Here is a 24,826-nt window from a genome sequence, read left to right on the forward strand (position 1 = left end):
CTCTAATATTAATAGTACTTAAATATTTATATTGTTATAAATTATACATTGAATTTTAAAAATCTTTCACAGTAACCTAGAAAATACAAAATTTTCAGGAAACAATTATTATTACAATGACAGTAGTGTGATGTTAATATGAGTTTTGAAGTTTAAACTCCATAAATTTTACATTCACTTCTATATATAGTTTCACAAAAATAAAGCATTTTAAAGAGTCAAATAAAAGTAAAGAAATACATTGCAGAAATCCAGTGACAGCTCTGCTGAACTTAATTTCCCTAATAGAGAAGGGCTGCCTCTGGTGGGTAACAAAGAATAAAACACATACCCATACTACCAAGGAGAAGGCAATGGCACCCCACTCCAGTACTCTTGCCTGGAAAATCCCATGGACAGAGGAGCCTGGTAGGCTGCAGTCCATGGGGTCGCTAGGAGTCAGACATGACTGAGCGACTTCACTTTCACTTTTCACTTTCATGCATTGGAGAAGGAAATGGCAACCCACTCCAGTGTTCTTGCCTGGAGAATCCCAGGGACAGGGGAGCCTGGTGGGCTGCCGTCTATGGAGTCACACAGAGTCGGACACGACTGAAGCAACTTAGCAGCAGCAGCAGCAGCATACCACCAAACTCCATGCCTGGAATTGACGGCTCTTTTAAAAGTGAGTTCTCTCTTCTTTTCTGGATTATCAAAATGAAATCCTCTCCAGAAAATGTTTATTGAGCATCTACCAGGTTTAAGGAACTATGGTAGGCATGGTAGGATATATATGGAAAAATACCTTTTTCAAAGGAGTATAAAACTCATTATAGAGAGCAAGTTCATAAAGTGAGAGTGCAAGACATGATCCAAGAGCCATAAGAAATGTATGTACAAAGGCTCAGTAGTAAGGTAACAGTTTGAATCTTCTGTGCTCCTTTTTTTTGTAGGTCACATAGAACACAGATGCACCAGCCAATTGGGAGATCAGGGTTAGAGACCAGCTCTCACTTCTCAGACACAAACAGGACTGGTTCTCAGCCTCTGCACATGAGGAGGCTCCATGGCCTTTTCGTATACTGGAAGAACTTGAGAAACCCGAAAACTTTGTTACCAATTAAGTCAATGTTACTAGAACAATATCCTGTACGACTGAATCTTCTGGAGTGCCACCAGGGATGTCTGACCCAGTTTAGGGAAAGCTGAGTGCCGAAGAATTGACGCTTTTGAACTGTGGTGTTGGAGAAGATTCTTGAGAGTCCCTTGGACTTCAAGGAGATCAAACCAGTCAGTCGTAAAGGAAATCAGTCCTGAATATTCACTGGAAAGGCTGATACCAAAGTTGAAGCTCCAATAATACTTTGGCCACCTGATGCAAAGAACTGACTCATTCAGAAAGATCCTGATTCTGGGAAAGATGGAAGGCAGGAGGAGAAGGGGATGACAGAGGATGAGATCGTAGGATGGCATCACCAATTCAATGGACATGAGTTTGAGCAAGCTCCCAGGGTTGGTGATGGACAGGGAAGTCTGGATGCTGCAGTCCATGGGGTCGTAAAGAATCCGACACAACTGAGCAATTGAACTAATACTGACTTTACCAATGCTCTATTTTTCATGGGGACTATAATTCACGCTAGAATCTACCACCTAGGTGAGTGACCTTTTCCTTGCTTTTCCACAGACTGAATGGAAGTTTAACTCCAGGCACGGATGCAGAGGAGTCTACAAAGGAAAATGCCCCCCCCTCCACAAACAGTGAAGACTAGAGCATCAACCTATATATTTTAAACAACATCCATCCCTTCTAAGCCCTTTTCTCATATCTTGTGATCTTGAAACAGGGATGTGAGCATCACAGAGGACTCTGGAGAACATGTAACCCAAATGAGACAAGTTCACCCATCTGGAAGTTGATGTACAGATAGGGTGACTTATCTATAGTCTTAGAGCTACAACATTTATTTCCACATAAGGAATCTTCCCTAAGCCTTCTCATGCTTCAGCAGTAAGTGCTTCCCAGCCATCTCCTTCCCCTAACAAGCAGAACAGTAGGGCTATGGGGGAGCACAGAGAGGCATCATGAAGACCACCCAAATCAGCAGTTTGTAAAAGGTTAGGGGTTAAATTTGAGTCTCCTATCAGCTTGGCATTCTTTCTAAAACATCCTTTCTTGCCTCCCTACCCTCTCCCCATCCCATTAGTTGAAGAAAGAACACATATACCTTTCAATAGTTGAATTTTAGTCATAGAGAGATGGATAAAAAAGTAAGCATGAGACTACACTGTTAAAAATCACACATCCAAGGACCCAGAGAACAGAGAGTAAAATTTTCATCAGAACTACTTGGGTAAGTTAAGTATTATATTCAGTTATTATTTATATCATTCTACATACACAGAGAGAAGTAAATCTTCCTGACTTTTACTATTACATTTTAATTGTTGAAAACACTGTGCTATGCAAAATTCAGTCAGTAATTAACATTGACAAGGCATATATTTGAAGATGCAATGAAATATATGAAAAACAAAAAGAAGCTTTCTCTTAAGAACCATATAATCTAGTTAAGGAGACACACCACATGCATAAAAGAGGTTGCCACTGACAAAAATAACCAGGGTAGTACATGAATAATTCCAAATGAGATCACATAAGATACAGAAACTCAGAGACCAAAAGCATGAAATGACATTGACCATGGAGAACCTTCTAATTAATTTTTAAGTTCTACCTTCCTGTTGAAGATGGAGAAGCATTGGGGAACTGACATGATCATGTAACACAAATACAGTAATGAACACATATTTATTTTCTATGAACACACTTTGTCAGACCTGTGGTCCTTGAGTTTTCCCTCACTTAATCTGTAATAACAATCTAACTCACATCCCAGACATTGCTTCACTAAATTTTTTGTGAGATTGGAATTAAGTCTACTCTAAAATACTTTATTTGGCAAATTACATATTTGGAAGGAAAAGTATTCAGAAATACAGTGAGAAACAAGTATGTGTGGAAGAATATATTGAAGAGTAATCCCAACACTTAGAAGTTAAAAGAATTGACTTAGATCTATGGATGTCTGTCTTTGTTAGACAGAAGTGATATAAAGCATTCTTAGTTAGCTGATTAAAAGACTACTTTTGAGTCTCTGAGCACTAAGAATACAAAACAAAGATGGTTCCTTCTCTCATACAACCTGTAGATTAGGACAGAGACAAATGAACAGACTGCAACCTCATGCGATTAATGATTTCACGGGAGCAGTCCATGGTGACAGAAGCACAGAGGCATGACATTTAATGAAAACTCAGTGTCGTGAAAGCTTCCCAGAAAAAGGAACCAATAAAATATCTGAAATTTGGAGGCATAATCTTAAATGAATCTGAATTCTGTAGGTTTCACGTCCAGGGGCTCCATGTTTAAAAACCATTTTTTTTTTTTTTTCAGATTAAAAATGAGAACCACTTCCCCAAAGAAAAAGATTATTGGAGAAGGAAATGGCAAAACACTCCAGTGTTCTTGCCTGGAGAATCCCAGGGACAGCAGGGCCTGGTGGGCTGCCATCTATGGGGTCGCACAGAGTCGGACACGACTGAAGTGACTTAGCACCAGCAGCAGAAGCAGCTAAGTTATTGTGCAGGAAAAATGGCATCTTGAAGGTGGTGAAACTAAAAACATTTCAGTGATGCAAAAATAGGATCCAGAGAGAGTTTTAAGATGCTAACAAGAGACAATTAACGAAATATTCCTACTGTTTGATGGTTGATTGAATGAAGTCCTTTCCCTCATTCAGTATGGGCCAAATTTACCCATGATCATTTTCATCAGTAACTACTAGGAAAAGAAGATGGCAGGATGACTACAAATCTCAGAAGACATTTGATACACATAGAACTTTAGTAAATCACTCAAATGAAAATATTATCATTCAACTATTAAGGGCTTGATTGAACTAGTAATTTCATATAATAAAATGCCTTCATTAAATGTCACTTATCTGCCAAATCAAAACTGTAGAGCTTAGATTTCAACTTGGGCCAACATCTGCAGAAATACTCAGTATTGATAATCCTGATTCATGGAACAATTTGATCTAATTTGTTTCATTATGCAGCACATATAATTAGAAAATGACTGAAAATAAATACTGCAGAGTATTCAGTAAAGAAGCACTAAAAATAGCTGGTAGTACACAATTAACAGCTCTAAAGAAATTACATTTTACAATTATTTTAAACCATTTATGAAACTGATTAAATGTACAATACGCATCACATTAATAAAAATAAATCCTGAGTGAGAAGAATAAAAGTCATTGACTAATTACTTGTGTTTTCTTAAAGAACCCCAAAATGTAAAAATGAGAACCCCAAAATGTGAAAAAAGCATATGAGTATCATATGAAATGATGTATTAATATTTAGATATAGAAAACAAAATGGGTCAGAATTAAATTTATATTTATCTCAATGTCTGCTATGTGCCAAATACTGAAATCATAGAGATGAATAAAGAAGAGATAATGTCACAAAGTTCAGATTCTGTATGGAACTTAAACATGGCTACTATTTCTTAGGCACCACACAGAACTAGTTAAATGAACATCATATCACATCAACAACTCTGCCATGCATTATTATCCCTATATTTCAGAAGAGTAAACCAGTAGGCAGATATGTAAGAAGATGCCCAAGCACACTGCTAAGCAGCAGAGCCAAGAACTGATCCCAGGTCAGTCCAATTCCAAAGACCATACTCCAGACCCATTAGGACATTATAGTTGAATGGAGGTCTAACAACAAAGACAGCAAGATGTGATAAGATAGCTGCTTTCTCTTCATCATATATAAGCCTTGTTTCTTCATTTTTATTTTACGTATACTATTTACTTAGAATTTGCTAAAACCAAATTATACAGAAATCCTTAATCAATAACCATTGCTCACTGTGCAGTTAGAAAATTAGATTTTGGTTTTATACTTTTTAGTATAACCTATTGCAATATCATTACATTTACTAATTAATTGCTTTCAGCACTATTTAATAACTAAGATATGTCACATTTTTCAACTTTTAAACCCTTCATCATTTAAGTTTATTTCAGGAAACCAGGTCTCATTTTTATGGTAATGTTTTCACCTAATTCATTTTTAATCTTTTTACTAATGAAAAATGAAATGATTAAAAAATAATTTAATCGAATATGAAATCTCTAAATTACTTTAAGAAACAGTATTTTCCCCTCACAATAGAGACTTGCCTCTTTCCTATCAATATTTATTCTCATGGAAAATTTATAAATAGAACTTTATTTTGATATTAACCCAATTTCAGCCTCTTCTTGATTTGAATGGGAATGACTTCATTGACCATCTCTTTTTTTTAACTTTTATCCATTTTTGATTCTTATATGTTTGAAAGCAGCACTCTAGAGCAGCTTATGAAAAAATGGCATGAATAATTAATAGCTAAGATAATGACAAATTTGTTCAGATACTGCTTCAAAAGCTTTGTTGGTAGGAAGAGGAAAGGGAGAGAAAAGGATGCCAGGACGAGTATTACAGAAAGAGCTAGAAATCCATTTGATATCCATTCATTTACTTGCTAAATTCTTTATTCACATGCTTTTAAATAGAAATTTCAGTATATTTTTAGCAAAGCACAAACACATTTAATGGGATAACCACTATATACATCAGAGACCAATTCATAAAATGATGAAATGGAATAAATGTCAAATGGTAACAAAATCTACAATATTTCTGAAATTATGGCTATGCAGTTAATGGTTTTCCATTGCAAGATTAAACTCTTTTGTTGCTCTTTTAAAAGATATCATACATATTTTGTGGGCCCTTCCATTTTTCTTAGTTTAGTTTTCAGAATCAGTGAAAGCCCTATAGGAGGAAATTGAAGGCGTTATTGAGCTCTATAAAACATACCACAAATGACTGAGGGAAATGCACTAGAATATAGTCTTTGGAACATACGAAACAGTGTCTTTTCATTCCATATTAGGTATTGTTGGCAAGGTGGTAAAAGCAGTGGCTCTATTTGCAAGGCAAAAATCATTTCAAAACACAAATAAATATCTTTTCACTGAAAGTTAGACATTCCTGTAGAAATTAAAGACTTGCCACGTTCTGAGGCAGTCACTTTTTCCGCACAAAATAGCAGCAGTGTTTGAAAGCAGTCATGCAAGCAAACAGCCTTTCTCAGTCCTGCTCTTTTAATCCATGTAGTTCCTATCAATATTAACCTCTTATAGAAATTCTTGTACAATGAAACTATTGAACTTTCTTGACTAGGAGTGTTACTGTAGCTGTTAGTCATCCCTATAATGTATTTTGCAATCAGCTAAATCATCAAAGTATTTTTTAACAATGAACAGTTCAGAAGTGACAGATCTACTTGCTTGTTCACAACTGCTTATCAGAGAATAGATATCACATATGTTTTCCAGGTGCTTCCTATAGTTAGGATACCTTCACAGAAGCCGCTCATGAAAGATAAGGTCATAAAAGAGATGAAAAATGTGTGAGCTTCATACACTTATGGTTTTATCATCAGACAAGATAGCTTTGGTTAAAGGACTGTAACAGTCAAAAACAGAAAACTGCGGCTTGTATTGAAGGGCGAGGACATTTAAGTTTAAGATTCAGTTTGTGTTTGCTTTGCCTAATAGCCTCCACAATGTTGTTTGGCTTAAAACAATTGTTTGGTTATAGATTATCCAAACAGAGGTGTCATGTTAAATTAACTCTACATTGCCAAATTACAGACACTGTTACATCTCCAGAGACAAAAAAATAAAAACATTCAATTGTTGCCCTTTTTTTTGCTAATGTCTAAAAATAAAATCTAAACATTTCAATGGTTTGAATAGAGTACATCCATTATTCTGTGGATCCCTATAATCATGCCTGTCTCAAGTCCCCCTTGGCTTACTATAAATATAAGAAAATGTAGGATTTTGCTGTGTTCTGGATAGTTATATTCAGTACACAAACATTTTTAAATGCATGCTATTTCCTTGTAACTTATATAATAGCCTTTTTCATACCCCAGAGTATGAATCAAGCAGATCAAAAAACAGAATCCACATTTATTTGATTATAAATTTTTAGACTCCAGATCAGGAAACAATCCTTAAATGTTTGATAACAATGGTCCAGGGCTAGGTCTGTTATTCTGAAAAGAAACTCAGTCTCTACAGTCAACAGATGACTACTGTAATATCTGTGGCATTTTATTATAGCTAGTAAGGGAAGGTTGTTGAAAATACTGTTTATGGTAACTATTGGAGAAGGCAATGGCACCCCACTCCAATACTCTTGCCTGGAAAATCCCATGGATGGAGGAGCCTGGAAGGCTGCAGTCCATGGGGTTGCTGAAGGTCGGACACGACTGAGCGACTTCACTTTCACTTTTCACTTTCATGCATTGGAGAAGGAAATGGCAGCACACTCCAGTGTTCTTGCCTGGAGAATCCCAGGGACGGGGGAGCCTGGTGGGCTGCCGTCTATGGGGTCGCACAGAGTCGGACACGACTGAAGCGACTTAGCAGCAGCAACAGCATGGTAACTATATCAAATAAAAGTCACATTGAAATTATTGATAACTTAGGAAGAAAAAACAGTGGTTTATAAATTCTTTCTACAGTCCTGAATATTTATTCCTAACATCAATATCAGCCTCCATGTGAAAAGTTTAAGTTTACTTAAGATTTGGAACATAAGGTAAATTTCCACATGAGATAAAATAAGGCAAATACTCAGCACTGTATCATTCAAGAAATTTCACTCCTCGTTATTTCTCACAAGAACATTTACAAGCAAGTGGAGGAGGCATCTTACTTTAAAAGACATTTCTGAAATACATATTTCAAAGTTTATGCTTAAATAAGTTTTATTTTCTCTTCCCCTGCTTCCCCTCAAACCAAACCTGTTCAAAGGAACAACAACAACAAAAACCCTCACTGCAACTAAAAAGAAAAGCCACTTCAACTACTATGTTCCGTTCAGAAGAGGATTCTACCAAATTAAGCCATTTCTTGTTCCAAAGAGGAGACAAAGTAAGTTACTCTGAACTGTAATTGACCTATTCAGGGATCTGTTGTTTGGCCATCAAGAAACCATTAGCTTTCAGTTTTCTGGACTCAGTCTTCAAGCTTCAAACCCAGCATTCCCTTTAGGAAACTATCATTATCACCGACATCAACATTATCGCCATCATCATCACCAACAGCACCATCACCGTCAACAACAAAAAGTAAAACCAAAGCTCACACTCTCTAAACTGTCTCCCTAACGAGTAAACCTAGTCTACACAGAAAGAGCAAACCAATCTGAGAAAGTTATGATCTTTGAATACCGTTTTCCATACAATCTAATTGTTTATTCTTTCCTGTTTAACAATCACTCCAGAGAGGCTTCTCCTTTCTCATAATCCATGTAGGACTATGAGTCATAAGCAATCACTCATTACCACTGTGTTCCATCGCCACAATATAATTTACTTATTATAATTAAGACTTTACTCACACCACACATCCAAAAAGCCAAGACCAATGGAGAATGCATATTGTGGGACAGCAGCTAACAAAAACTTTGGTCCCTATCTGAATGCCCTTTATCCAACAGTAGTTCAAATACCCTAATGATGATAAATGACTCTCAGAGCTCACAAATAGGGGATAACATTTATTTCTTCTGATAAACTCTGTTTTTTTCTACTGCATGACCACTGAAATTATATATATTTTATTCTTACATTTTCTCTCTCTACCATGTTTATGGGAAGCTCAGATTTGCCTGTAATGCTTCATTTTCAAAGTATTTATCTCCCTGTCTTATGCTTCCTCTCATTATTTCCTGTCCTTCACCCTATGATCATTGTTCTTCTTGATCTCTCTGGCCCATACATCTCTCTTCTGGGTCAAGTCCCACTGTGGTTCCACCACAATCTGCATGCTCAGTAGTCTCTTGCCATGCTGCCCCTCTACTTGGAACCCTATTACTTCTTTTTACATAATTAATTTTGCATTAGATAGCAACTGAAGTGTCACATTCTTAAGAACACTTTAACCTTCCTCACTCTTTCAAGCCACCGTGTACCACTTCTGTGATTATTTTATTAATGTCTGTCTCCTCACTAGAATGTAAATTCCAAAATAGCCAAGACCTTCCCTGCATTTACTCACATAGTAATCACAGCATGGCCCAAAATGTTTGATATAGCAAGTGTTCAATAAATATTTACTGGATTGGAAAAAAACATGCATGTGGTAAGAACTGACTGCCACAATGCTTTGAGTTATTCATTATCCCAATAATCAAGCAAAGACAAAGACAATGCCCTTTGAAGCTGAAAATGCTCCACAGTAACAGAACTTACAGGTGGGCAAGTGGTCACCTGATAATGAGTAACACATTTCCACCCTCTCTTTTCATGAGGTGGACCACTCCTTAAGTTAAAAATAAATTTCCAACAATGGATTATAAGTGGAAGAGTCCTGGGAAACTTTCAGGAACCTATTCTTACAGCTGAATGTGATCCTAATGAAGTTTCCATATCTGGGGAGGTGGGGAAGTATTCTAGGCTACATCAGCCTTCTCCAAACTCAAACCCATAATCAGCTTCCACAACTAGGGATGATCCCAGTGTGTTATCAAGTGAAGTCCAAGTCTCTCAGTCGTGTCCGACTCTTTGCCACCCCATGGACTACATGTAGCCTGCCAGGCTCCTCTGCCCATGGAATTCTCCAGGCCAGAATACTGGAGTGTGTAGCTGTTCTCTTCTCTAGGGGATCTTCCCAACCCAGGGATTGAACCCAGGTCTCCTGAATGGCAGGCAGACTCTTAATTGCCTGAGCCACCCGGGAAGCCATGTTATCAAGCGATCCATTCAAACTCCTTTTACCACAAGGTCTTCCCACAGCATGTCCTCCCTCAGGGCCACAAGAGGTCCTTGGCTGCTGATAACACAAGGAAAACAGAGATAGCATCCAGAGCATTGCCTAGATTTTCAGAAACAGGGGAGAATGTTTTAATACAGTGTTTCCATGAGTATTTATACTCTCTTTATGCTCAGGGCAACCTATCCTAGAATGATAGCAGATTTGAAATTCAGATATCTACTATAAATGCCAAGAAATTTTAGGAATCTTATTCAAGGCTTTTCAAAAATTACCAAGTTGAAAGCAAACAACATTCTTGATCATTGCTGTCTCCTATGAGATCACCCATATTTACTGAAGGTACTAACAGAGGTTGATTCAGGCCTTGTGGGGCCTAAAGCTTATTCAATTGGAGAGGCCTCTGCTTAAAAGAAGAATGCAGAGTTGTAATTACAACATTAGGTGCAGGGCCTTGGAAGGAAATGAGGAATTCTGAAGCTATGTTACACCACATCAAACTAACTAAACAATTGATAAATAAATTTAAAAGGTGAATGAGTAGATTTAATATTTTGGCAGTAAATATGAAGATAAGGTATGCATTTTACATAAACTGTCAAAATCCATTCCTTTTACTAGTGATCTAATTTGGAGGTGGGGGGGCACCTTAAAAAGTTCCCCAACACAAACTGACAGTATTATAGAGAAAACATCATTTTTTTTCATAAAAATTGGGTTTCCCTTAGGATATTAGCCTGTTTTCTTATTGTCAGTAACACTATATTTGTATAGAACTATTTCTTGTTGAGTTACTGTATTGTGGTATTCTCTTTCACTGTCAGTCACCAGGTCAAGATACAGCAGCACACAACACAGGCTTAAATGAGGCAGATCCTTGCTGGTGAATCAGTTTCCATATTGGAATCACGTGCAACGTCATAGGAGGCTTAAGAATGACTACGATGCTTCCTTAATCAGCCCAAACTTAACATTTCCTCCACTCTTTATATATATCTTCTCTTTTCTCACTTGTAGACATGTTTTCCTTCCTTTACTAGATGACTTCATCTTTAAGAAATAAAAACATTCTTTTATATATTTCCCTTTCTGCCTCTGTATACATGTGGTCACTTACAGGCACTTACACATACCAACACTTCCATGACCAGAAACAGGTAACATAGATTTCAGTATCAGTTAACTAGCCTGGATCATAAAAAGCATTGGAAAAAAAATAAATAAAAGAAAAGATTATCTAAGACACAAACTACAGTGTCTTGTGCTAATTCTACAGCAAGAACAAAGGCTTCATCAAATCCCATTGTTAAACAGGTAGCCGAGAAGTGAAGTGTTTTATACATCTATACTATAGATATCCACCTAGATAAATCTCTATCTTTAAAAATAATCCTTAAAGAGACCTTCCCTTCTCACTGTCAGAAAAATATAATCACAGCCTACTGTCTGTGCAATTCCACTTTCCATCTCTGCTATGTGCGTTTAAGACTTGGTAAGATACAGCTACTGTCAAGTTTCAGAACAGTTTCTTGTCTAATCTTTCTACTTCTCCAGATCTTTGATACAGAACCTGTTAGAATGTATAGCTTATTTTTCCAGTTCCTATGTTTATCTCACTTCCACTCTTACCATCTGCTGCACTGCATTTCCTTCAGAAAAGTGAAAAGTTTTCACAGTGGCCGGAGCTTTCCCTGCAAACAATGCTCTCTTCTCCTCTTCCTTCCTTCCTTTCTCAGCTTTTTATTTGGCCTTATTTTATGTTAAGGTCAAACTGTTTTAAAGAGTTCACTTTGCAAAGATTTTTACAGGGCTGAAATTCCTATTCAAATAATTTTGATGGATTTTTAAACATTATTGCTATTTATTACTGACTTCTGCCCAAGCACACACATTTTGGTTTGTGCCCAGTCTTTTGAATTACTTGAAAACAACTTCACAAGAAACAAACAATGAGAAATTGTGGCTTATTTCATGCCACCAAATCAGAGTAACAATCATCCAGTTAATATAATGAGTCTAAAGAGCTTTCAATATAGCCCTCTCATTTTACTGAAATGCCAACTCTACTTACTGCAAATTGGTTTATATGGACAGAGTCTTTAAGGGAGGACCAAAAGAATAGAAATCTTTGAAGCACTCCCCTGAAGTATTTATTTACCATTTTTAAGTTTCTTGTATTTACATATGCCCTTATCTTGACTGACACATCATGTCTAATAAGTATTAAAAATACCTGGAAAAAGTGAGTTTAATGCTTCACATGTCCAGGCTTCATCTGATGTGCTCATCTTCTTCTATAAGGATCATATAATGATGGACATCAGAAAACAAAATTAGCTCTCTATCTTTATAACTGCCATCCCTAGGTTTGAATCTGGTATTAACCTTTGGTAATTGTGTGACTTTGGCCAAGTTACTGAAGCTTTGGAAGTTGCAGGTAAAAACAACATCCACCCTGCAGGACAGTAAGTTGATTAGAAATGATGTATATACAGCAGGACTCCTGACTTTCAGGAGCAGTCACCAAATGGAAGGTGTTACTACCATTATTATAATTATTATAATTGGTATGTAGACTCAGTGCCAATCTCTGGAATCTCACTGAACTACTGAAAGACGCTGAAACAGCAATCCGCATTCGTTATCAGTATTTGCTTCACTGGTATAACACATTCACTTATTTTTACTTGACCTTTTAAGAACAACAAAAAAAGTGACTGACTATATTACTATAATTAAATTCATCATACGGCAGCTTTCCACATTCTACATTTAGCACTACCAGAGGTAAAGATTATCCCATCAGGCAATGGAAGGGCCAATGCTTTAATACTGCCTGTTGCTTCTCAAATGATAATCAAAACATTGTGAGAAATTTTACATACTAACAAGAAACTATGAATTTTATATTAGAAGATTAAAAGCTCTGAAACTCTTCCTTGATTTAAACCTAAAAAATGCTAGGGCAGAGAACCAAGAAAAATGTTTTTAAATCATTTATGATGTTTAGCAATAGAAAGCAGAAAAGCCATGGCTACTTCCAAGAGATCAGTTTCTCTACAATGATAACATTTTATCTCAAATTATTATGGGACCAACAGTAGGATTCAAGGTTGTCAACCATGTTAATTCCATATGATTAAAATAAATTAGCTTCTCAGGCTTCCCTAATTCTATTCGTACTTGTAATTTTCTTTGAATAGAAAAATAAATTGAGTTAGTAGATGTAAATGATTGGCACACTAGTGCATATCTGCATGCATTGTTTTATATATTTTTTAATTTGAGCAAAATAAAATTGAAAAATACTTTTTACATTTAGAATAACTGTTTATATAATTACTACTTGAACAAATCTACTTCCTTCAAGAAACACTGGCTCTTCATTCTACCCAGAATATCACTGAGAAAATACAACAATAAAAGAGCTTAAAATATACAGTTTTCCTTAATAGTATTCAGCTAAAATCAGTGATTAATATCTAGAAAAAAGGAAAAAGTCAATCAATAATTCAGATGTCTTCTACTATACAGATGCCTAGTTTTACATATATAAAATAATAGATTAAATAAATTCTTTCTTTTTTCCTGAGTTTCAACATTGTAGGGAAAACAACAAACTTATACTAAGTTTTATAGTCTTTCACTTGCAGAAGAAACAAAATCAAAAAGGCAACATCTCTAAATGATTAAATATGGTTTTATATTGATCTCAGTTTTTATTATTAACAATAATTATGTTGATATAAAATAAAGATATAAACAAAACAGGCATATATCTATCTCTTAATATCTTATATAGTCAGGTAGAAGCAGAATAAACTATGCTATATTACAACATGAAATTGTTTCATAAACTATAATTATGTAATTATATATTTATCAAGTTTTACTATATCTAAAAAATGCCTTTAGTAGATTGCACAATGGAGATCTGTTAATGGTTTGCTTACAGAAAAAGCAATGAATTTAGTTTATCACATGCAAAAACATAACACATATTATCATACAAAATTCATATAAATGATATCATCATGACTCATTCAACATTGTGTAAAATCAATCATGTTAATTTTGTTGAAATTTTCATAATGATATATCTGGCATCAAAGATGAGGTAAACAGAAAGTTTGAATTGATTCTTACAAATAAAATACTAAGCCTTGAACAAAATTTGAACACCCTCTGGTTCCCCAAAAATGAGAAAATGCTAACTCCCCTGAAAGCACAAATTGCCTTCAAATGTTCCTTCATTTTTTTCCAATAATTGTGGCTTAAGGAAAAAACCAAACTGATATCAAATAAAAAATATGTTTTGGGATTTTAATATGGCCAGAAGAGTGATACCACAATGTCATAAGGTATTTCTTCCTTTTTCCAGTCTTATGAGATAAAAATACAAGTAGGACACTATGATAGCCTCTATTTCTATATTCTAAAAAAAAATTACTTTCCATTTTGCATTGTTGGATGAGTTATGCAAGAAAAATTTAATGATTTTAAAATAAAATTTTTAAAAAGGAGTACTAGATCCAGAAAAACAGAGGGTTTGCCAAGGAACAATAATGTCATGTGGAGGGAGGGGGAAGTGGAGGAGAAGGGAAAGGAGGTCTGTGCCAAGCAAAGCTGGGGGCTGTTCAATCAGCTCTATCAGGGCTCCATCAGTGTCTCCACTCCAGCCAAATCCAGAGAAAACAAGGAGTCAAAGATTCAGGTCAATAAGCTTATAGGCGATTTGCACAAACAGCTCCTCCAGCAAGGTAAAAAACAAAGTCATATTGGCTTTTCTTTTTCATTCCTTCTCTTTGAACTCCCTGGTCCAAACACACCCTGGAAATGTCAATGTTATATGCAAGAATTTAAAAAGCTCAGCTTCTTAATCCCGTTAAGAAAAAAGGAACAGAGTTGCCTGTAAAGATCTCCTTCCTGACTGAACTCAAAGTGATTATGGTAGAGCTGCCTTTTGCAGATTCCGATTCCAGTTGCCCAAGCATCAGAGGAGGCAAAAACATGTCATTAAAGGCACAAATGAGGAAGAAAGAAACCAAACTGACTGAAAAGCATTTATGAACTGTATGTAAACAGACTTTCTGAACTAAAATAATAACAGAATGAAAAGTAAAAAAGAAAACAGGACACAAAATAGCATGAATGTTTGACACTGAATCAAGTGAAAAACAAGCAAGTACTACTCCCCTAACCAAATCTTTATGAAACTGCGCTTTTGCTCTTCTTCTTCTAGTGTTAAGAATTAAGATAATAATTTTGTTGCTTTACCTTGACATGGGGGGTGAGGGATGACAAATGCCAATAATCCAGGCTTTAACAGTCCAAAGAGAAATACGGCTTTCCCTCCGTTCTTAAATTTTGAACAAAGCTACAAAATGACACAAACCATGGAAAGAAAGGCAAGAGTTGGGGGAAAGGAACATCCCCATGAGTCTGGAAACGTATTGGCAGAAATAGTTAAGTACAGTGATGAAATTATTCTGATTTTCATGCCTCCTGCTCTATCTTTCTGAGTCAAGGATGTGAAAATTTATAGAGAACATATACTCAGCTCTGGTGTTGTGGAAGGGAGCAAAGAGACTCATTAGCCTCAAACATCCCTAAACTGTTCTTCCGGAAACTGCATTAACGAGCTACAGATGGAGTCTCATCAAGACTGTTGCTAAAGGGATGGTTCCAGTTGGAGTTATCTGTATTTCCTGACAGCTTCCCCGGTTTTCTTGCTTCCATTTCCTGCTTTCACTTGTACTCTCTGCAGCCCTTCCTTCTCTAGGTAGAGAGAAGTCATCATCATGGCTTTCTCTCAGTTACACTCCAGCTCTCCTCTGTGGCTTACCCAAGCCTTCCACAGCAATAAGAATCCCAGAGACTCCTAGGATGTCAATTCCACAGGTATGGCCACACTTCTCCTGTATCCCCCGGCTCTCTGCTGTCCTCCTCTGGCTTCCTGCAACACTAGCCTCACAGGTACAGTCAACTTGATCCTGGAGTACCAGAGCTCACTCCCTTCCCTCGGGTCTCCACTCAAAGTTCACCTATCCTACCATCACTCTGTATAAGGCGGTGTGCAGCACACACTATACACACACACACACACACACACACACCCCACCCACAATGGCATTTTCTCATCCCCACCTGTGCTGCTTTTCTTCATGATGTTCAGCATCACCCATTATATTATACACTGTGAGTTTGATTGTTGTCTGTCTCTCAAGAGCAGGGATGGACTTTTGTCTATTGTTGCATCCCCAGAACCAAGAAAAGGGTCCAACACATAGCAGATGCCTAACATATAAGTTGAGTTGTATTGAATTCAATCTATGGAACTAAACTGGAAGCTCCTGCCAACCTAATTATCTGTTTATGTTTGTTTTTGCTTTGGTATTAATTACTTCTGGGGCTAGAGCTAAATCCAAGTCTGAGTAACTCGGGCTTTATTCTATTTTCGCATTTTGCTATTCTAAAGCTTTTTAAATATAGAAGGACAACCTTTACTTTCTGCACATTACCTGGGTCAAATGTTTTGGAATGTGAGAATGCCCATTGTTACACAGTATCTGTTTTCTTATTTTACGGATTTCCATTATGCTCCCTTTTTTCAACCCTAATTCTTCCAGATTGAAGAGCTCCAACATTAATTCATCTCTTCAAGTAAAACACTGCACCCAGTGACCTCTCTGATCATTCTCTGTATCTAGATAGTAGGACTATAAGAAAGGCTTGCTTTTCTTTCAAAATCAACTTAATGACATTATTTTTCCCTTTCAGACTTTGTTCAGAGATGATGTCATCAGAGACCAGTTTGTTAACTTGGTTAACTTTTTCAGAAAATCACTATTGATCATTCAACGTTCACGAATACATAGTTTCTTCAGAGGTTTGTGGTTGTTTGCTTGCTTGCTTGTTGACAGCATCATTTTCTAACAGCCTAATCATACTGGCCTGGCAATTTTCTGCCTGTTCACATACCATGTGACATCCTCCTGGAATGTATCCCAAGACAGGTTTATCTACTTTAGTCATTAACAAACTGAATAGTTCAGTGAGGAAACCATCTTCCAAATAATTAATAATAGTAAGCCAGTTTTAGAGCTGCTTTAATATCACCTCCATTGTAAATCTTACTGTCTCTGAGTTGATCCAAGAATTGCTAGTATATATGAGTCCCCACCTGCCAGCAGTGACATAACCAAAAGCGCCCCAGGTTGCTTTCCAGACCACCTATATTTCCATTTATACTAGTTTGCTTAGCTCTAAACCAACACTGAGGTTCTTCCATGTTTATTCTATAAGCCAGAACAAAGGCAGAAAAAAAGGCACTGCAGCAAAGACTTCAGTACACAGGAAAGGTGCAGCACTTATGCACCCAGCCTTGATGTCTTCGTCATCTGTAAATTCAAGGAAATAATTCTTGCTTGTTTCCTTCCTCTCTGAGATACGGTAAGGCAAGATGCCAAAGGATCTAAACTCACTGCACCAAAGAGGATGATGCACACTGAAAGCAGTGCTTTACACTTTGCTAAATTTCTTAAAATCTAAAAGGATCAAAGCAACTTTGAAATAGCATCTTTTTATAAACATAGTTCATTTGATTCATTTCAAAGATGAAAAACAAAAACATGAAACATGCAACCAAACCCAAAGTAAAAAGTGAAAAAGGAATCAATAGAATTGTCAGATTCAAAATTAGGCCCCCTTTGACTATAACAAGGTTTTATTAAAGTGATCTTTTCCATTTTAATTGTAAATATTTAGGCTTTAGATTCATGTGATTAAAAATTCTACACATTTAAAAATGACAAAAGTCTGACCAACTTGTTTTACATTTCTGTGGAATATTACATTATAAGAGTGATTTGGATCACATTTAATCACATTTTATAACTAGGAACTTTACTAACATTAATAGATACTTTGAGACTTGTAAAAAAAAAAAGAGTCTTCCCCTTGACAACAAAAGAATAGATAATATTCATGTGGAACAGAGGAAAATGCCACAATAATAAGTAAATAACTATTCTAAACACTGAAAACATCCTACATAATGTAGAGGTTCAATTTCAAAAGGAAACAGCAACTTTTACCCATGATAAGCTATGTCTCCAGAAAGTCGAAATTTTTCTTCTTTTCTAAAAAAGAAAAGTTACAATACAATAGATTGCTTTTATACAAAAGACAGTTGCTAAAATATAAATGAAGATATATTGTAACTATATGAGTATCTCAATACTCTTCTCTGACAATGTGTCAAAATACCTTGTTTGGAAAACAAGATACTCCAGCCATGTTTTTGTGATCTTAGTTTTTAAATTCCTATCCTATTTGATAAGAGTATCTCTGGAACCCAGTGAAACAACTACATCATTGTCAGATTGTGATTTTGACTAGATTTTTAGACAAAGAAACTTTCAAAATAATCCAATTCATTTTCTTACACATATTTACAATGTTTAAGTTGTCACAAATCATTTAGAATATACGCAAAAGTATGTTTCATCCATGATCCCAACTTAAAAATAGTTTTCATCAGAATAACAATTCTCACATGCTTCTTCAATCATGACTCTGGCATCATTAACCATTTAAATACATATACTCTTTTAAACCTATCTGTCTTCTTCCCTGCAAGAAAACATAATTATGTGTCACTGAGACTAATTTGTACATTTCTGCAGAAAGATTAGATTCTAATTTTCCAGAGAGAAAATTTTTTCTTCCTATTACAGTTAATCAACTTAAATGAAAAATGAATGGAATCCCTGTATGACCTCAAGGGGATGCAATTCATATCAAAGAGTTGTCTCTCTTTCACACCAGTTCTTACTGCTTCAGTGGGAATTCCCTGGTCTCACAACTTATGAGAGTAAAATAATGAAATTCTTTTCCTATTAAATAAAGCGACAGTGGTTTGAAATAGTAGAGTAGTATTTATCCTAAAAAATATTATGTCAAAATTAGAATTCTATTCCCACCTAGCATTATTATCTAGCTTCAAATTAAACAGAGAATTATTTGTATAATATATATTAATTATATATTTTTAATATATTACCTATGTGTGCATGTGTGTGCTGCTGCTGCTGCTATATCGCTTCAGTCGTGTCCGACTCTGTGCGACCCCATAGATGGCAGCCCACCAGACTCCCCCGTCCCTGGGATTCTCCAGGCAAGAACACTGGAGTGGGTTGCCATTTCCTTCTCCAATGCATGAAAGTGAAAAGTGAAAGTGAAGTTGCTCAGTCGTGTCCGACTCTTTGCGACCCCATGGACTGCAGCCCACCAGGCTCCTCCGTCCATGTGATTTTCCAAGCAAGAGTAGTGGAGTGGGGTGCCATTGCCTTCTCCAATGTGTGTGCTAGGTCATTTCAATCATGTCTGACTCTTTGTGACCTTTGGACTGTAACCTATCAAGCTCCTCTGTCCATGGGGATTCTCCAGGCAAGAAGACTGGAGTGGGTTGACATGTCCTCCTCCAGGGAATCTTCGAAACCCAGGGATGAAACCTGCATCTCTTTTGTCTCCTATTGTAGGCAGTTTCTTTACCACTAGCACCACCTGGGAAGCCCCATGTTACCTACATTATATATTAAATGTTACTTTGATATATTTTTCAACTTTCCAATTATTTATCAAACAGTTAATAATGTTTATTAAACAATGTTCTTAAGAATTGTAATTCAGTTTTGTTTCATTTTTTTTTTTTTAGTCCCTCAAGGCCTGTCATTATTTTTCATTGAGTTAAGACTCTGTTTAGTATAGATGGAAGTTATTATTCTGAGACTATAATTATGTAATCCTATAATAAGCATCTGCTATAAGTCCATTTAGGACTTTCCTTGTGGCTCAGACGGTAAAGCATCTGCCTGCAATGCAGGAGACCTGGGTTCAACCCCTGGGTCAGGAAGATCCCCTGGAGAAGGAAATGGCAACCCACTCCAGTACTCTTGCCTGGAAAATTCCAAAGAGGAGCCTGGTAGGCTACAGTCCATGAGGTTGCAAGAGTTGGACACAACTGAGTGACTTCACTTTCATTTTCACTATAAGTCCATTTTCTTCCAAGAAACTACTAACTTAAAATTTGAAGTTTTATTAGGTGGACCAAAGAAGTTCATTTGGGTTTTCTATAACATCTTACAGAAAAACCTGCACAAACTTCTTTTGCCAACCCAATATATTCTTTCATTAAACACAGGCCATCACCAATGATTATTACCAAATGTAAACAACATCTAATAATTATTATTACTGCTCTCCCTGGATTAATAAATTGACAAAATTCTTGAGTCCATGCACTAAGTCTTTTAAGGACAAGAGTAAGAAGAATAAATGATACTTAATAGCTATTGGTTCCTTTCTTTATTGCAGTCCTGCAATGTAAGGTAGGTTCTCTACAGTGCACACAAGAGTGTATTTCCTGATAAAGATGGAAAATGGGATGCCTTCAAACATATTTAAAAACTCTTCCTCTCCATATAGCTCTACTATGTATTGTTGTGGTTATGCAGCATCAAGAAATGGTTCCAATAGGGAAAATATTAATTTAGCCTGATATCTAAGTCAATACTAAAAAAGAAGGTCTATTCTGTCCCTACCATTCTTGTTTTCAACCAAAAGTCTCTGATGTGGGGGCCAAGGACCAGGTTACAAAGTCATCTTGAAGTATCTAGGAGTTAATGGTCAAAGAGGTTTTCTGAACTTCTATAAACATGTATCAAATATAAATAGTTGGCTGCTGAGACATGTATATTAGCAGTCTGGGGGGATGATATATCAGCATTCTTGATTTCAGACTATCAATTCTGATCATCAAATTCACACAAACATGTAAAAACTCACTTTCCATAATTTCTCTATCTGCCTAAAACAAAAAAAAAATATTGCTTACAAGAAACATAAACAGACATACAGAGATAGACAGACACTCTCAGTCATGCCCTATGGGAAACAACCATGGTAAAATCAATAAAAGTAGCTATTCTGAAACCAAAGAAGTAACCTGAACACTTGTGAAATCATACATTGGTGCAGGAGGTAACAGAAGATCCACCTCACTTGCAGACGCCAAACAATCATTTGAAAAATTAAAAAGAATCATAAGAACCCTTAAACTCAGTTTTGGAAAAGCAAGTTAAATAATGAGTATACATGACCAATGAGGACATAGTTACTGGCAGGGCCACTTGGCTCCAAGTCAAGATAGGTTGGAAATAGGTTGAGATACAGTGTCTCAGGTTTTTCCTCTGTTATAAGATAGTGTATCAAAAGAATATTTAGAAGACAGAAAGAGTGTGTATTTTCTTATTTGTCAATATCTAAAAAGAGCACCATCCTCAATGTTGAAAGTCAATGTCAAACACTTAAGGCATTCAGTGTCCAAAAGAAATGAGCTCAAACCTTGTATAGGGACTCTAGCCCATTCCCTGCTTACCCTCAATGATGAATTCAGTGCCTTGTAAACAACTGATGTTCAATAATATTTGTGGAAGGGATAAATGATGAACAGTAAATATATTGTAGTCAACTGTCCAAGCAACATGAAAATATTCAGTCAACTGGCCAATCAATATGAAACTATGTGTTTAAATACACAGTATGACTTATGAGTTATAAATTTTTTTTATCTTTCAAAATAATATTGCATTTTAAAAATCCTGTACACATTTTCAGACTGTTGAATTAAATATTAGCACCCCGAACACTCTTCCTCCAGTATATCAGTGCAGTTTTCAACTACACAAAATCATCTGAGTAAATGGACTCACATATCATGCCCAGCCATTAATGATTACCTTTGTTGCAAAAGTATTCCACCTCTTCACAACTCAGATTTTCAGGCCCAAATTCTGTGGAAAAGCTTTCCTCCAGTGGAAAGTCCCCCTTTGATATAATGTCTGTTTCCTCTGATGGACATTCTTCTTCCTCCTCTTCAATGGCATCCTCTAGCGGCCCTTGAAAAAGAAGAGGGACACTGTACCAAAAAAATCCAAAGAATTGTGTGAAATAAAATCCTTAAACAGGGTCTTTTTGATTAAGGTGGTGAAGGAGGATAAGGTATTCTACGAAAGGACAAGTAGTACCAAGGGCACCTAGACAAGATAATGCCACATCTGCATCAACAAGTATACTGAGCAATTTAACAAGTGGAAAGAAACCTGTTCCTGAAATTACTAAATAGAAAGCAACCTCCATCTCCCATCCTTCCCCACCTCCAACTTGAAGCCCAAAGCTTATTCTTTTATTCTCTCCTGAAGAGCAAAACTGTGCACTTTATGTTCATTTGTTAGAATTAACTGCCTGGTAAAGAGTACAAGTCTCTTTTACACTGTTGTACAATTTTACCTGAGATTTTAATAAAGATTTAAAGTAATTGAATGCATTTTAATTGAACTGAGATTTTAATAAAGTCAATACTTTTAAAAATCCATCTTAAGAGTGGATTCTGAGAAAAGATTTCATTATATGTGTTTGAAGCTTGAAGAAAAAATTACATATTTCTCTCCCTGATGAAAGCATAACCCTATTCATAATTAATTGAATTTTTTCTGAAATGAAAAGTAGTTTTCTAATGAAAAAAATGTAATTTGTATTTATGTGATACTTTTTCTGTAATAAAAATACAACTTCCTTAGAGTGAATGAGTCAGGTGCATTACATTAATGGACCTATTTTATTGAAAGGAAAGGGTGGGCTGTAGTTGTTGAGATGGATCTGAAGTGGATGACATGGAAATACCACATGGCCGATTGTGAATTTCTGACTGCCCAGAAGAATCAAAGTATCCGACTCATTTTACGAAGTGGAAGCCTGCATTTGCTCCTAAAGAAGCACTGTGGCATTTCATCCAAAGAACACAATTATGGTAATTTGTACTAATTGTCACTCATGTCAGCAGTCTCATCAGACAGGCTAAATACTTAAAAGGCTTAGGCAGTCTCTTTCTCTTACTTCTTGGAAATGTGGATTTAAATTTAAGGTACATTCAAGCCAAAAAAAATTATTACAGAGTTTCTTTGTCCTTTCTAAAATTTATTTTTTCTTCTTTTCTCCAAAATAACAAATGTTAAGGAAGAAAGGATGCACTAATTCCAAACACTCTGGTAATGTGCTTTTTCAATTCTAGGTGGAAAGTTAAAAAAAAACCACGTGTGCTCAGTTGCATTCAAAAGCCATGGATCTCATATTAGTTTTTATCTCTTGTTCATTATTTCAAGTAATATATAATCTTTCACCTTTTAACAATTATGTCAAGTACTAAGACATGCAAGGAATATATAAAATAGTAATAAGGTAAAATATTACAATCACTAAAACAGTTATTTGAATAATTTTAATTATTAACTGCAAGTCTAACAAGGAATAAAATAGAATATTTTCCATGTTTTTATTTTTTCAAGATACTTAGTTTTAATAACAAGTTTGGTCAAAATAAGACACCTAAACCGTCTCACTTTTATATCTCATATAGGACTTTCAAAGTACTTTCTTATGTGATCTTTAAAATAACCCAGTGAGGTAGGTATGGAAATTATTATTCTTTCTTTTGGTAAATCTGGAAAGTAAAGGTCAGGAGGTTAGCTAACCAGAATAAGGCTACAAGTTAATATGTGGAAAAGTTGACATGAAAACTCTATTTTATTTTAAAATGCCTTTTATACCACACCACTATGCAAACCATTCTTTTGTAGTTATAAATGCATTCTTTCATAAGTAAAACTATAAAACAGGTTACTCATAAACACAGAATCCTTCAGAAATTGCTCATGTCTACTAACATAACTTTATTTTTAGGTGTTTAAAGATCTAGTCTTAAAATTGAGAAACCTCTTACTGCTCTTCTCAGATTATCAAAAATCAACCAAAATTTAAACCCTCCCAGCAAAAATAACCAGGAAAGTCTTTTTTACAGACATTACCAAAAATAAAATAATTGATTATGAATATTTAATTATTTGCATAATTTATATCCTTACCAAGTCAATCTATAAAGGAAACTGCCTTAATATCAGTTTATATCATGTAACAGACAAGACAATCTAGACTTCTTTTGGAATACATACTCTTGGGTTTGGTTAACAAAAAATAAATCTCTAATTGTAAAATAAATATTTTAAATAATTCATATAAATTTTACTGAATGTCTTTTTTACTTGTGTATGCTCTTCAATTACAAAAGCCTATATATTATAAAGAAAGTGCATGCACATTACTAGAATAAAATTAATAGTAAAATACTTTGTTTTTTAAAAATAAAATGTGAGCAGACTTTCTAACATTCGTAAAAGAGTCTTTATTGAAGATAATATGTACTTGAACAATTACTTAAAATCGTCCAGGACTTAACAATTTGGCTCCAATAGTATACATTAAAATAAAATTTAATCACATTATTAAAAATTAAATGGAAACTCTTATGTGAAATTTTGAAAGAAACCCACAAAACATTGATATAGCCTCAATAAGTGTCTAACCAAGCCATTCATATATATACACATATGTGAAAAAGGCTTCCGCATCATATATAACTTTTATTTATCAAAGATTATGGTAAGATCTTAATTGACAGTATAATGTTGTATATTCCAGGGGCTGTTTTATGTTGGCTATCTATTTGCAATTCAAAGCATGTAACTGAAAAGAAGCACTTATTGTCAAAAACAAATTACAAAAATCCAAATGAAAGGTAAAAGAAATTTCTGAGTTCACTGCTCAAAATACATGAGATCTCACTGTCAATATTTATAACAGGTTAAAAAAAGGTGATTTAGTAACCAGTGTGTATTTCGCCCAAAGCACGTGTCAGATTGATATAATTTATTGTACTTTAAAATGTGAAATTACTAACCATTTCTTTATCTATGCTATCAAATCAGGCTCTGGCAAAAAGGTTTCTCTTAAAATGCATAGTATTT

At 35.4% G+C, this 24,826-nt stretch overlaps 1 protein-coding gene and 1 non-coding gene across 2 annotated transcripts in view; both read right to left on the reverse strand.

Annotated features, from left to right (window-relative positions):
- Window positions 1–24,826, reverse strand: part of ZFPM2 (zinc finger protein, FOG family member 2) — a 524,880-nt gene that overhangs the window by 397,536 nt on the left and 102,518 nt on the right. Inside the window, 1 exon segment of the mRNA XM_003586902.6 lies at window positions 21,707–21,865. Within this exon segment, the coding sequence (XP_003586950.1) occupies window positions 21,707–21,865 (159 nt within the window).
- Window positions 20,016–20,075, reverse strand: MIR2285CN (microRNA mir-2285cn). The gene has a single exon (NR_162352.1). It is a non-coding gene; the product is annotated as a microRNA mir-2285cn (primary transcript).

This window comes from Bos taurus, chromosome 14 (assembly GCF_002263795.3).
Source record: "Bos taurus isolate L1 Dominette 01449 registration number 42190680 breed Hereford chromosome 14, ARS-UCD2.0, whole genome shotgun sequence".
Taxonomy (NCBI): Eukaryota; Metazoa; Chordata; class Mammalia; order Artiodactyla; family Bovidae; genus Bos; species Bos taurus.